Source organism: Dryas octopetala, chromosome 9 (assembly GCF_963921425.1).
Source record: "Dryas octopetala chromosome 9, drDryOcto1.1, whole genome shotgun sequence".
NCBI classification, from domain to species: domain Eukaryota; kingdom Viridiplantae; phylum Streptophyta; class Magnoliopsida; order Rosales; family Rosaceae; genus Dryas; species Dryas octopetala.
In genome coordinates, this window is record NC_141374.1 from 11,539,984 (window position 1) to 11,555,380 (window position 15,397).

General features: G+C 34.6%; 1 protein-coding gene across 1 annotated transcript; it reads right to left on the reverse strand.

Annotated features, from left to right (window-relative positions):
• Window positions 1-706: 706 nt before the first annotated feature.
• LOC147274065 (Peptidase M1 family protein) lies at window positions 707-9,845 on the reverse strand. Its single transcript, XM_086256449.1, has 32 exons — window positions 9,466-9,845; window positions 8,799-8,879; window positions 8,601-8,645; window positions 8,262-8,402; window positions 8,086-8,161; window positions 7,765-7,841; window positions 7,345-7,458; window positions 7,188-7,262; window positions 6,987-7,094; window positions 6,692-6,904; window positions 6,517-6,578; window positions 6,318-6,345; window positions 6,145-6,231; window positions 6,001-6,026; window positions 5,653-5,716; window positions 5,448-5,528; window positions 5,182-5,229; window positions 5,053-5,071; window positions 4,893-4,897; window positions 4,782-4,793; window positions 4,515-4,571; window positions 4,301-4,410; window positions 4,145-4,225; window positions 3,871-4,054; window positions 3,274-3,422; window positions 3,048-3,186; window positions 2,809-2,955; window positions 2,614-2,695; window positions 2,345-2,520; window positions 1,732-1,959; window positions 1,554-1,625; window positions 707-1,416 (listed from the first exon to the last, which is right to left on the reverse strand). Exons 1-32 carry the CDS (start codon window positions 9,541-9,543, stop codon window positions 1,336-1,338), a joined length of 2,946 nt encoding a protein of 981 aa, XP_086112575.1. The 5' UTR covers window positions 9,544-9,845; the 3' UTR covers window positions 707-1,335.
• Between the last annotated feature and the right edge of the window lie 5,552 nt (window positions 9,846-15,397).

Here is a 15,397-nt window from a genome sequence, read left to right on the forward strand (position 1 = left end):
GGTAAATGAAATTACACTGAATTACAATCTAGAGTTCTACAAATTCAAGTTTTGTTGTTCAATTCATCCCCATGTGTGGTTGTGTAAAAAGCAAAAGAACCTCGGAGGCTTGGACCCAAGTATGCATAATAAGATGCCTTGCACTATTTTTAGTAGCCATATCGTCCACAACCACATGTTTTAGAGGGCAAGAAAAATGTTTCAAGTAATCAAGTGTGTATCTAAAAAGTTAACATAATGGGTATCCATTATGCTTTTGGGATATGTCATTAATCATTAGTATGTTTTAAAGTGGAGATGGAGCTAGACATGTAAAAGAAGCATGATTTAATATACACGAGTTACCAAAGTTTAGTACAAGAGGAAAAGGTTTTGGGATACCTCAAAGGCAAAAATTTACTTTCAAAAAGTTGAAGCAATAGGCTACATTTGTCTCTTAAGATTTAAGAACACTAATTATGGTGATTTGATTGGCATTTCACAATAATTGCATCATGAGTTAAACCCTTGAACAAACCAAAGAAGAAACCTCGTTGGACGTTTGGAACCTGTAAACCCTTATGATATCAAAGCTTGATAACTCTTCTCCTTATTTATATATTACTATGGTAAGTTTTTATTTTTCTTGTTTGGCAGCATCTCACGTGCTGTGCGCATGACCCTTTTAAGTTTTTTTACTCAAATATTAAGTAAAGAAACAAGTGGGTCAACAATAATTTATACCTATTTTTTTCTTTATTCAAAGAGATAAGAGACTGGAGAATCAAACTCATATTCTGAGCTTATAGTAGAATAATAAGGGCCAAAGTAAAGGCTCAAGTCAGCCTATACATTTGCTGATTAAGAAAAGGACTCCTGCCTAACTTCGGTAAGGGGCTGACTCTTTTTTCTATTACGACAATGAAAACTAATACTGAAATTACATTGGGATTAGGCATAAGCTAACAACAGTCGTCATGCTGCGGATGCATGTAGACTCCACTGTAGAACCCATATGCATCTCCAGCTCAGTCACAATCGCCTACATGTGAGCCTGTCCTAAGCAAACCTCACAAGACGAATGTGTTAGCCTACACATTTTCGGAGTCGAGCCACGTAATTACCGTTAGAAAGAACACATGTTTTTGGCAGAGTAAAAGGAACACGCACTTCATTACCTGTAACATGTTTTTGAACCCACAAGCATTTTCTATAGTAGACTTGCAGAGAGCAAAACTTTATTATTATGAGGATCCTTTTCATCCTGGATAACAAGTCAGGAGGTGATTATTTCTCTATATTACAACTAGAGAATGATACACATGTATGCAGTTTCTCATTCAAATTAAACCAAATTTAAGCAGCCAAGCTCTTGGAGGCGATCTCAAACACATTTTCTGACAGTCCATTGGCCGACAAAATCTTCTCCAGCTGTGCCTGCAAATTCACCACACCATGTTTCTATTACCATGCTGCTCCAACATGTAAATATTGCATACTCAAGATCAATGTTTATATTTGGACTTTACAGAACATTGTGACTTGCAATAAATTAGCAAAGACAACTTTGTTACCTTGGCAAGGCTTTGCCTAGCTTCATCATAGCGCCTCCACCTTGAGAAGGCTGACACCATGCGGGAGGCCACCTGCAATCCATGGCCAAGGCCGTTAATTAGGAAAGAAATGACATAAATTAATGAACAAGCAATTAATGATAAGCAAGTGTGACTCAAGAGATTAATCTGAAAGGACCTGAGGATTTAATTTATCTAATTGCATCACGATTTCTCCCAAAAATTTGTAGCCCGAACCATCCTTCGCATGGAAATTCACAGGAGAACCACAGAAACCTCCAATGAGTGAGTACACCTTGTTTGGATTACGCAAGTCGAATGCTGGGTGGTTCAAGAGGTTCCGCACATTCTCAACGTTACCGGGAATGTCAGACATGGCTTGAAGTGCAAACCATTTATTCACAACCTGACAAAAGGAATACAAAATTAAAATAAAGAAATGGGGAAGCTTTCCTTGCATAAGAGAGAAGTAGGAAATTATGAGAAGGGTCAAAAGTACAGACATACTAAACGATAAAACATTTAAGTAGAAGTATAGACATACTGAACAATAAAACTGAAGTATCAGAGAAGTTACAGGTTAGCCTCTATTTTCTTACTTCAATATTCCTTAAATTTAGTGAGCTAACCCAAAACGTGGCCATAGGATACATTAGTTACAAAGGCTTATCACAGAGACAGATATATATATATATATATATATATCGAGAGAGAGAGAGAGAGACCAACGAACTACAGATAGAGCTCATTCTAGCAATTTAGGGACTATTGAGTTGGAAATGGAATTTTACCAAAAAGTCATGCTGCCACTTGCTATAGAAGTCGGCCAGAACATCATCGCAATTTTTACCAGGGTTTTGGGCTATAGCTGCCAATGCAGCAAACTGCTCAGTCATATTTGTGGCAGTCCTATACTCATGCAGCACAAGCTCGGTACACTTTGAATCTTCAAGTGATGCCAGATATGCTATAGATGAAACAAAACATAAACAAAATCAGTTCATAAAAAGTTAACTTCATCAATATTGAAAACATTATGTTTCCAAAGAACAAAACAGACCAAGAGAAACATTCTTCAAAGCACGCCTGGCCATATTGTGGTGGTCAAACACATACTCGTCTGAGCTCCTGTTGTTTTCAACCTGTGAAACATATAAAGTTCAAGTTCACTTCTCTGTAGATTAAAAAAGTAAATGAAGCAGATGATTGTCACTGCTCTATAAAATTCTAGGTAAATCCACAAAATATGACATACTGTGCTAAGAAGTTCTGCTTTCAGTTCAAGGGCAAGCTGCTTCCTGATTAAACTACGAACAGCATGCACAGCATCAGGATCTGCAACTTCCATCATGTCCATTATTTCTCCTTCACCAGGCAGAGTTATTGCCTTCGCAACAAATTCCTAGTCAACCAAAAGAAAATATTGTTCACTATGCATTAATTCTCACCCACAACCCAAAAATAATCTGAAAGGAAATAAAGGCCCCATCATACTTTATCCAAGCTTAAATCAGAAAGTATGCTTTTGAGCCCCTGCACAAACTTAGGATTCAAAACCAAAGGTTTGTTTTGTTGAAAGTCAGCAACCAAATCGAGCATCAGCTTACGTGCCAGTACTTGTCCAGCCTCCCAACTACAACACAAATGTAAACAAGTGAAAAATCTCAATCAGGGGTTCAACAAGTGATACGAGAACTTTGATGCTTTGCAAAAGACAAACCGGTTAAATCCATCTGAATCATGAGCAAGGAGTAAAAAGAGATCATCATCCGTGAGATCAGTTTCCAGACGAATAGGAGCACTATAGCCCCGGAGCAGAGAAGGAATTGGCCGCTCAGATACATCAGAGAAGATGAACTCTTCTTCTTTCTGCATAAGACAGTAAAAGTATAAATATTAATATGGGGAAAACTGATCAACAACTCACATTGACTATTCCTCAAAGAGGTACCCAAGCCATTTCTCAATATAACCACTTAGCTAGTTAAAAACCCAGTTGTACCCTCCAACGCCTCACCTCCATGTTTCCTCACATATGCCATAAGGAAAAGTGGTGTTTTGATAGACAACAAATTTTGTAGTCTTGTATTTAACATGTTTGAAAGAGATTTTCTTTTTACTTCCAGTTAAGGTTACAGATAACATGGTCATGCTAAATTTAAGTAACGGTCCAGCTACTAATAATCATTAATTGCATATCAAAAAAACAAGCCACCCCTCATCCCTGCCTGGCATAGGTAATGAGCACTATTGGTATCAGCCCATTTTAAGTTGTAGATGAAGCAAGCATAGCTTCACAGGAAAATTTGGAACTGACCTTCGTTACTCTAAGAACCATTGTGTAGACTGGCTGACCATTGCTAGATATAGACTGCAATGCCCCATCATGATACACAGAGGAGAGAGGCATCTCCTTGCCAGTCGAATTGAGCAAACCCACTGCCACAGGAATGAACATGGGTTCTTTAATTGGCTGCCCTGGAGTTGGTGGTACCTCTTGACTGAAAATGTCCCCATCAAACAGAGCTAGTTAGCAAAGCCACTAAACAAAGAAGAAGATCAACAAAGAATATTATACCGCATTTACATACCTAAACTTCAAAGAAAAAGTATGGGCTTCAGCATTGTAAGACGATGTAACTTTGACACGAGGGGTCCCAGCTTGGGAGTACCTGTAGTTATACTCTAAAATGTAAGCATTAAAACTATCAGAAGGAAACTCAAAGAAGTACCAGACAGAGGCACACCATAGTAAGAAATTAGCAAAATCTGCATTGTTCGCATCTCGCATGGCCGCAAAAAAGTCTTCACAGGTTACAGCTTGTCCATCATGTCTCTTGAAATAAAGATCCATGCCCTGAAATGGGGAAACTCATATCAACTGACTTTGCAAAATGAGTAACTTCACAATATGAATCATTCAAGCATCAGTTTACGAAATAGGCATATTCTCAATCTTACACTTCGGAACCCTTGACTCCCCAGTAAGGTTTTGTACATCCTGACAACTTCAGCTCCCTAATAAAGTTCAATTATAAGAATAAACCAATGACACATTAACAATAGCTTTTTCTCTTACCAAAAAAAAAAAAACAATAGCTTTGTGTATGCACACACGCATGCACATGCACTAGAGAGAGAGAGAGAGAGGGAGAGGGAGGGAGGGGGAGAGAGAGAGAGAGAGAGAGAGAGAGAGAGAGAGAGAGAGAGAGAGAGAGAGATTCAAACCTTTTCATACACCTGAAAGAAGAACATTGAAAAAAGGGATAATTAGATATCATTTCCCAGGATTACAGAAAAAGGAAAGAAAGGCTAAAAAGAGCAGTTTCTAATCCTTACCGTCACTGCAAGTAGAAGTTGGTGAAGGCCCAAAATTAGAATCATATCCAGCGTGATTGCACAAGAAAGCCAAATATCTCAAATTGAGAGCACAAACTCCTATGACAGCCAAAAAATGTAGAGACGTTTACTGTAAACAAATTGGAGGATGTAAACTTGCCTGTATAGAAGTTATCCATCTGCAATGTAGGAAAACAACATGAATAAGATTTGAAGTCAATAGTTAAAAAAGTATTAGAACATGCTAACAACTTTAGAATGAGCTACCAAATAGAAGATGATATCTGACCTTGATGTATGAATGTGGACGCACAGGATGAGCCATGGGACCAGCATCCTAAAAGACCAGAAAGCATATATTAGCACTCAAATGTGGCACATTATACCAGATCCTTAGAACATCAAATGCACAACCATACCAAATGGGTCCACAACTAAACTCATAAACTCCCTAAAATAGTGTGCATTAAAAGATAATTACTGTGGCATAAGATAGGAAGTGTCAATTAGAAATTGTACTTACATAACCAAAAAATAATAAAAAGTAAAAAAAACCTGTGGAAACTGATAATTTCTAAGTCTGGAAACATCAGCAATCCGCTTTACAGTGCGACTCCCCATATCAGATGAAAATTCCTACATATGGTAAAATATCATAAATGAGCAATATTCCCCATGTCATACGATCAATTTATAAATATGCTGCTATAAGGGTATAAATGCTACCAAGTGCCTTGGGGGAAAAGAAAAAAAGTTATACCTGATCACGGAAAACAGTCAGACCTTCCTTTAGGCTGAGCTGAAACCAGTCACGACATGTCACTCTGCACATATATTAGCCAAATTCAATATTTCAAGGTTAAGCGTGTGCTTTCTTGTATTCGCAAAGATTGAAGACACCTATTGTGTAAACACTGAACCCACTTTCAACAAATGGCAGTGAATTCCAGATTACAGAATTCAATATAAATGTTAAATCTGATATTGAGAAATATAACTAGAGAAGATGGACAGGTGTAAGGATGTAAATAGAAAAAGGGAAAGAGGCACATAGGACAGGATGCATATTCTCCAAAACAATAATTTGTACTTCTGTATAGAAACCAACCTGTTGCCAGTCCAGTTGTGGAAATACTGCAAAACAGAAAAGGATAAAAACAAAAATCAACATCAATTTATTCTATGCCAACCAAATTAAAACTGGCATAGGATGTGGCTTTGAAGGCTTATTTGAAAGAAGTGAAAAACAAACCTCATGGCCAATAACTCCCAAAATGGCAGCATAATCTGCATCAGAAGCAGTTTCTGGAGATGCCAAGACAAGTTTGGAGTTGAAGATCTGTAGAAATTCAATTCAATCATAATAATTTAAAAAGATAATATGAACTGATTCATCACAAAATTGATTATAAAAAGAAAACATACATTCAAACTCTTGTTTTCCATAGCTCCCCTGATAATCAAATAAGAACCGAAAGTATAAGTGATTAAACTATAGTAACAACTAAACTGATAAAAAATGAAACATTCATCCTTTTCTGCCATAAAGAATCCAAAACAAAAATGCATGCCTAAATCATAATTAGAGAATTAAAATTTATCCGGAAAGAAAACTAAAACATACATGTTAAAGTCTGGAACAGCCACAATGTTGAAGAGATCCAGGTCATACTCAAGACCAAAAACCTATTAGAATAGTCAATGTGAGCAGAGCAGTTGACAATAAGCTTTACCATCAATATCAATAAGAAAACTTTGAAATCAAAACCAATAATCTTCTTAAATATGAAGAAACCCACATCCTCATCCCATTTCATAGCTGCCTTAAGCGAATACATGGCATGTGCAGTCTTCGGTACGTCTTGAGATGGGGTCCAAATCCTCAAAGCCACCTTTCGACCCGAACGAGTAATAAATGTGTCATCTCTGCTCTCAAGCTGTCCAGCAACCAAAGCAAACAAGTAGCAGGGTTTCTTGAAGGGATCCTCCCAAAGAACATAATGTTTGCCACCCTGAACCAAAAGCACAACATTACAATAAATAACAGTACAGTGAAGATTTATGTAATTGCTTTGTTTAGTAGGTAATGTTCACCTCCAGGTCACCCTGCTCTATGAGATTTCCATTAGACAACAAAACTGGGTATAACGATTTATCAGCTTCTATGCGGCATGTATATTTTGCCATTATATCAGGACGGTCCTGTTCCAAATGAAATGCATTCAATACAGCAGAAACTGAATAAAATTTCACAAGTGAAGTGACTGGAATATATAATCAATTGAATTTAGCAACCTGATAGAATGTAATTTTACGAAAACCCTCAGCTTCACACTGTGTACAGAAATTCCCAGATGACTTGTACAGCCCCTACAGTAAAATTAATCTACGGTCAGGACAGAAAAAGGACCACATATCAGGTAAAAGAAATTGTAGATATGAAGACATGCACCTCTAACGATGTGTTCTTCTGAGGACACATCTCTGTTACAATTTCCAAAGTAAATGTACCACTAGGTAGTGATGTGAGTGTCAGATGGCGTGAATCCAAGCGGTAATCCTCCTCCTATCAGGGGGGAGAAAACAATAAGCATGCAATAAATCATACCCATTCTAGGAAAGAAAAAAGGGCCCTAGAAAATAGAAATCAGCATATGGCATGTCTATAAAATAGAAAAGTATACTCATGTCTCTCAAACTTCAGGTAAAATATCAACTAAACGATGGCAACTTAAACTACAACTATTAAGAAGTAGGAAACAACCTTTCTATGAACCGCCTTAAGGAATAAGCTTGATCTAAAGAAAATATTTCCATAAAACAATCATGAAACTAAGCCGGAAATAAGAATGGCACAATAGAAATTACATGCCTTTAGTTCCTTGCTGTTGATATGAATCGAGAGTAACTTAAGATCTTGCCCATCCAAGACCAATGGGGAAGAAGACCCTGTCATACACAATAATAAAATATTAATGATTATGAAAAGACTAGAAATTCTTCTTCAAGTTATATGTGACATCAGTCCCAAAAATATGTATATGTAACATCATGGAAAAGGCTAAGATTTAGAACATTGCTCCAGACAAATCCTAGATTTTCTGACGAGCACAATAAATTTGATCAAATGATCAGGAGAAAGAGATACTTCTACCAATGAAATACTAAATGAGAAGAGTGGTCACGAGACTACCTTCAACTCTGGGGAACACAATAATTTTGGAACTAACAATTGTTTTCTCCTCACCAAGTGAAAAATTCAAATCCACCTGAAGAAGTAGCTCCATAAGTACACAGAAACTGCTCATACCAAAAGATCAGAAACCTAACCAGTATATAGTAATTTGATTTGGTAAAAGTGTATTATACCGATTCAAAGTAGTAATCAGGCATTTTGTAATCCTTCAAGAAGATTTCTTTTGGTGTACCCATTTTGGATTCTTCGACTTGGTCTGGCACAGTCTCTGTTGCAACTGAACAGATTAGTCTCCTACTCCCTTGTTTATCCCTCTGAAATGGGTCCACAAGTAACACATGATTAACAAAATCATACAAAAGAAACAACTACATGATCTATGTGGAGCATGAAAAAATTTATACAGGTACAACACAAGATACAAGGAGACAAAATTCATACAAATATGCGTAAGTATGTGCAAAGAATATCAGAACACGCAAACAGTTTCCAGTAAAAGCATTGCAACTCACAGGTAATGAAGTATATGGAAAGCGATAACTCCTTCGACACGTGGCCTGAAAACATAAATGGATTAAGAGAGTTCAGAAACCTTCTGTTCAGATTTTAAAGTTGATGTAATAAAATCAGCACTGAAAAACAATACTTCAGAAAAAGAAATTACAACTTAGAACTAAGCAAACTAAAATAGGGGGAAAAAATGCACAAACCTCCGAAGTAAGAAAGCGCCTATATCTGGAAAGTTTTTTTGCTGAATTCCCCAAAAGACTAACACGGCTAGTGCACTGAAACTGGGGAAGAAAGAAAAAACATTTACACAAGTGGACCAAAGAAAAACAAGAACAATGATACTCAAGCAATTTCTTTTCACATACACAAATCATACACAAGATTGCATCCACACCATTACAACATGCCGTCACATATGTAATTCTTTAATACAAAATTCAAACAACACATGACATTCTATATCCTTAAAGAATAACTAGCTGGCAAGACATCACCAGAACAAAGAACAAAAGCTAGCAAGCATAAAATAGTGACACGACTTACAAACTTTAACAGATTCCTTAGTTGCAAATATGTTACCATGTTTATTTGAAAATTCAATGGAGCATCTCACACATGAACACACATCAGCCACAGTGCTTACAACACCAGAACAAGGAATAAAAGTTAGCAAGCATAAAATAGTGACACGACTTACAAACTTTAATTCCTTAGTTGCAAATATGTTACCATGTTTATTTGAAAATTCAATGGAGCATCTCACACATGAACACACACATCAGCCACAGTGCTTACAACCTTCTAATAGATTCCAAAACAAACACACACACTCTATCAATGAAAGAAATGGGATATGGGTAATCTCACAGGAGCAGATGAGATCAAACCCAGCAGACTCATCCTCACATAAGCCGAACTCTTGCATGGCAGAACCAACCGAGCCATTCAATCCAAAATCCTAAACAAGCTTACTATAACACTATTCTCGTAAATCCCAACAAGGGGTCGAAGTTCAAAATGAATAACCAGATGCCCAAAACCCAATATAATCCTCTACAAGTGGGCTAAAGAGAAGCCCTTAAAACCCTAGACCAAAAAGACCCAGATAAACAAAAAGACCCCATTGCTTCTTATAAGGATATATGGATAACGCAAATTATGGACGCCAAAATTCAATAAAAAAATAAACAGAACTTAAATAGGCCTGAGTTCAATGAAATCTTCACAAGATTTTACAAAGCGAGAAACAAAATTTGAGAGAGAAACTGGATCATCTCTTCTGCATTACCTTCTTGGATTTGATGATCAAAATGCAGAGATAACACGGGTTTTAAAACAACCTGGGATAGAACCAATAATAGGTGCCCGGCCCCCACACAAGTGATTTATTATATGAGAAAAATATATAATATTATATTATTATTATACGATAAATAATTTTGATCTTTGTAAGCAAAATTTAATGATACTCCGCTTTTTTAGCAAAATAGATACGATGTTCTCATTGGCCAATGCTGGGATGGGCCTGGGATGGGCCGGGCTAGTAATTAATTTTATACATTTTCTGCCACTAAATGGGTTTTTGTATTGGAAAATTTTAAACAATTAGTCAAAATGTGTGTCAATTAAAGACTTTCTAATCTCCCCTCAACCGAGTTCGAATATTACTCGAAGACTGTCAGCCATTACTCGAAGACTGTTTGAAGTTTGAACACTTATCTAGAGGAGCTCAAGCATTAGCTTTAAATTTTTAAAACTTCAAAAAAACATTGTCAAACCAAGAATGGATAGGTTTAAAAAAAAGATGGTCAAATGATATTTTTGATACATATACTTTTATAAAATTTTCACTTTGATTATGTTATTTTAATTTTGGTAATTTCAATCCAATACTTTTAATATGATAGCAATAAAGTCTAACTCATTAATCTCGTTTAAATTAAATACTACATGCTTCATATGTGAGTGGTATTTCGAACATTTTGTTCACCTGAACATTTTGAGCCTGAATGCTGTTTGTTATTCAGCTGTGTTTGACTTCTTGTTGTTGACTGCATAAGTTCCTTTTTTCTTTTCTGTAATAATAATTGGGTTTCAAATTGATAGAAATTGAGAGATTTGGGTCTTGTTGCAAGATTAGACCATGTTTTTCATCTCAACCTATGAAAAGCATACATTTCGTTGCCAAGGTTCTCCATACATTTCGTTGCATTGCTCAGGTGATCCATCTTCATATATCCCTACTTCAAATCCCAATTTTAATGTGTAGACACGTCGATTTCGAATCCGATTTTGTTTTCTCAAGAGAAAGCTTTTCTTTTTGTCTAGTGCTGTAACCTTTTGCCACTCCATGTTATATTACTTTGGCCTTTATATTCTATGTTTGAAGTATATATGCATTTGGTTGAAAAAATTTTGGCAATTGCAATATAAGGTGGGAGTGTCATATTTTGTGGAGATCAAAGTCCTCCATAAGCATAACTTATTAGTTGCCTTCAAGGCCTCTGTCATTGCCCCTCAACCCCATTCTGTTTACCAATTTTCTTGTCAAATTATGAATGATTGATATAATGTAGTTTATGAATGTTTTTTTCTTGTTCCTTCTGATTTACTGTATGATTATCGGATATTTAGGGAAAACAAACATTTTTGGTAGGTGATTAGGTTATACTATTAATTTTTTTTATATTGTCGGATACTATTTTTGTATTGGTATTAAGGCACTTCTTGTTGCTGCCCGTGACTGTGAACGACTATATTTGATCCATTTTCTTGAGGTTGCAATTTGGTCATACGCTAGTACATTTCATTTTAGTGTTTAGATCATTTTACCCTATTGTAAGTTTCAACTTGTTTTGTGTTGTAGGCACATTTGCAAATTGGACTCTTTTATCGGCACTGGTACGAGCTCAAGTGTATATAACCGAAAACATTCTACACCACCTCCTCATAGTCTCTTTATAAGTATGAACTACAACTGTCCACAATACTATTTTGATAGCCATTCTTCAGCTCTGAAATGCTAATGGATTAGCATTTTTGTTTCTGGAAAGCAGTTGGGCCCAAGTCCAAAATTGATTATTGCAAATGAGCTTCTGTGAAAAGCCCAAACGTAGTGTTAGAATCAAATTCCACAATTATTTCTCTCTTATTTACATTTCTACTTGGAGGGTGATATGGGCAAAAGTCCTAGGCAATATTATTGCATCAAAACGTGTGCTGCGAAAACTCCTTTTGACAGTCTGAAGTATCTCCCTCCCTGCCTTCCAATGCTAGCCAAATCTATGCATAGATATTCTTGTTTGCATTATGTATTATATGCTGTGAACCCTTTATGAGAAAATATAGATTGTCAATTTATTATTAGCAGAAAACACACTCATTTCTGAGTGCTGGTCCGTACCTCTCTGGTTCCTGTCTAAATTTGAACTCAACTCACACTCAAACAATCTTTGGTGACAATCAAACTTCATATCCATAGGGTCCAATCCAATAGGATTGAAATAACAAGGAATTTATAGGGACATGGATAGACAAGTTTAAATGAGAGAAATCGTGCATATATAAAATAGTCTAAATCTTGAAAAATTAAACAATCCAGTTTTATTTTAAGTAATACAGGAATTTCATTAAGCATTCGAACGCCCTTTTTTTTTAAGTATTTGAATACTTTATGTCACTATTGATCAATGATATTTGATGATTACATCATAATAATTGTAGCTCCAAGTCACTGATTAATACTTACATAGCATTCGAATGGAAAAAAATGTTCAGCTTAAAACTATACTATAATAAAAGAAAGAAATTAAAACATGAGTGTTTTTATCAATGTAAAATCTGAGAGGGGATTTATTTTACATATACTAAAACATATATATTTTATGTCTCCCTCTTTATATGTCAAAGACTCAAAGTGCATGATGCTTAAATTTAGAACATTATTAAATACTTGTTTGGCTGCTTGCCATATAATATATACACATTGCAGCGCCACTTTTGTGCAGATGATGTACTCCAAGTTGAATAATTTTGACCCAAAAGCAAGCTCCTAGGTGTTCCTTTTGAGGGATCCTTTTGTTCCTACTTCTTGTACAAAGCTTGAGCCTATACAGGTTTTTTTTTTCATCTTCATTACTGTCCCAGTTCCTCATATTTAATGTCTATTACAGGGTTTGTTGAATTAATTAATGTTGAAAGAGATAAGATCATGAGACCATTGCTTTAGCCAATTTAATACAGAATTCAAAGTGAACTGTCCAGTTCATTTTTTAATTTGAATTGAAGTCCCACCTGTCAATTTCTTTCAAACAATAGAAACCAAAAAGATTGAAAGAGAAGTCTTTGGAAACGTACAGTCATCTTGTATAAGAGTTGGCCTCTTGCAATTGGGTTTTCATCAAATATGCTTAATACAACTCTCAGGCCATTGTTCCTCAGAAGCACACACACCAAAAATTATAGAGTTATTTGCCTTCACAACAAAATTATGCAAATCAGTGTAGCAGTTTTTCATTAATTTCTTTAGCAAACAAAACACTGTTATGTAATCTGTCACATTAATTAATGTTGAAGTATTATACAATAAAATACGAGTGCAAGTAAACCAAAGCCACTATCTTTTTTTTTTCTTTTTTTTTGGGTTATAGAAAACCACTAGTCCTTATAATTAATAAATGCTCATGTCTCAATGAATTTGTTTAGTAAGCTATGAAAAAGGGCTATATAGCCACATAGACCAAAGGTCCAATGCTATGTTTATTTTAACAAATAAAGGAGCTAGCTTAGGCAGGCAGCTTCCTGATTATGGGATTCATTATTAGTGAAAGCTGTGCATTAGTGCCACCCTTTTTTTTTTGGGACTTAATAGGCTAATATTAGTGTGATACATACACTTTCCACCTATGATCCAGTGCACGCTTGCCTTACAAATAACATTTTGCAATAATAACTTATTCTTGTTGAACATTTTTTTTTGTTGTTGATGTGGACGTGATAAATTCTCTTCCTAATAGTGTGGCATATATATATATATACAGACTTCTTCTATTGAGGTATACTTCAACTTAATTATGTTGAGGTATACCCTTGTTGGAGCCCACACGAGTCGTTTTGTGTCGATCCGAACTGTTTGCAAGGATTATCTTTATTAATAAATCATCCTTGCAAAAAATTAGCCAAATCGAAAATCATTTGCCTATCTAATTTTGATCAAACAAATGAACGGTTTTATCGAAAATATTTTGTTCGTCCATTTATTTGATCAAAGTTAGATATACAAATGATTTCTGATTTGGCTAATTTTTTGCAAAGATGATCTTTCTATGGAAATGTAAAAATTGAACGGTTCGGATCGACACAAAACGACTCGTGTGGGCCCCAATAGGGTATACCTCAACATAAATAAGTTGAAGTATACCTCAATAGAAAGAGCTTGTATATATATATATATATTAGATTGCTAAACTGCTCATTTAAGCTATTAACATAATTTAATGCATATATGGTAAAAGAATATTATATTTTTGAACTATCTATTTTATTTGAATGCATGATTTAGATGAATAATATAACAAGATATATGACAAATGAACATTACTTGTGTAGATATATATTTAACAAAAAATTAATTGACTTGATCAATAATTTTATATTGATAATTCATCAACATTAAAAAAAGTCAAATCATTTAGCAAATAAACATATCCCTATATAAAGTTATTAAGTTTAATTGAAAAAAAAAAAAGTTAGAATTAAGATAAGTAGGAAGTTTGATTTTTTTAAATGTAATTAGGAAAAATTTGTCAATGTCACATCCAATATAAGAATATATCATTACTTTTACACTCATAATTTTATCATACAAAATTAACTATTCACATTAGTGGTTTTGGTCAGTTTGCACAAAGATTAATTATCCACCAGGCTGTATTCTAGCTACACCTACTTCGGTTACTTTGAACCCGACATGAGCATGGATATAATTTGAATAGATTTTGACATTGATTTTTTCTAGTTGCCGTCCAATTAGTTGGCTATATATATATATATATATGTTGCTCAAAAGTGGACAAGTGTTTATTGCCTGGATTTGATTGGACATAACTTAGGATGGTGATGGGTGGCCATTGATTACAGTTGTACCATGACCCCACTTTACATGCAATTTGCAAATAGACATGAATGAGCATTTCAAGATTTTTCTTTTGCCCATTATAAATTGAAAATGGTTAAAATGAAAATTAAAAAAAATATTGTTCTTATCAAATATTTAACATGTTCTATTATCAAATTGTCAATTTAAACAAAAGTTTGTTGATTTTAAGTACCAAATTACAATATTTTTTCATTTGAACTACCAAAATATTTATGTTATTTTATTTTAGATACTAAATTTCAGTTTATATACCAACTTTAAAACACATGGTTATACCGAACTATGTGACTTTCTAACAATCATAGTTTTTTTATTGATTTGTTATTTTTTTAATATTTGCAAGGCTTAAACTTTAATATTTAGTTTCTAAGTTATAAGACTTCATCTCCCAAACCTAAATAAAAAACATTAAACCCTTATAAACCAAAAACAAATTGTGTTCAATTTGTGACTTAATTCAAAATGTCTTGCTCTAGGTTAGTACATAAATTAAAAAAAATTAGTGTCTTGCTGGTTTGTTAAAAAACTATTGATATTTAGTTTTTAATCATAATTTTCTATTTGAACAATACATTGAACAAAATTATTTAATTGATTATTCAGTGATAACATAATATATTAATAGTTTAACATATTATGATA

Bases quoted from the DNA above. Each gene is read 5' to 3' on its own strand.
- LOC147274065 (XM_086256449.1), bottom strand. From the start codon at position 9,543: ATGGCTCGGTTGGTTCTGCCATGCAAGAGTTCGGCTTATGTGAGGATG. The intron at 5,230-5,447 runs GTTTTTTTTACT...CTGGTCTTTTAG, and splicing joins GAAATTATCAGTTTCCACAG to GATGCTGGTCCCATGGCTCA. The intron at 1,626-1,731 runs GTCCTTTCAGAT...CATGGATTGCAG, and splicing joins TAGATAAATTAAATCCTCAG to GTGGCCTCCCGCATGGTGTC.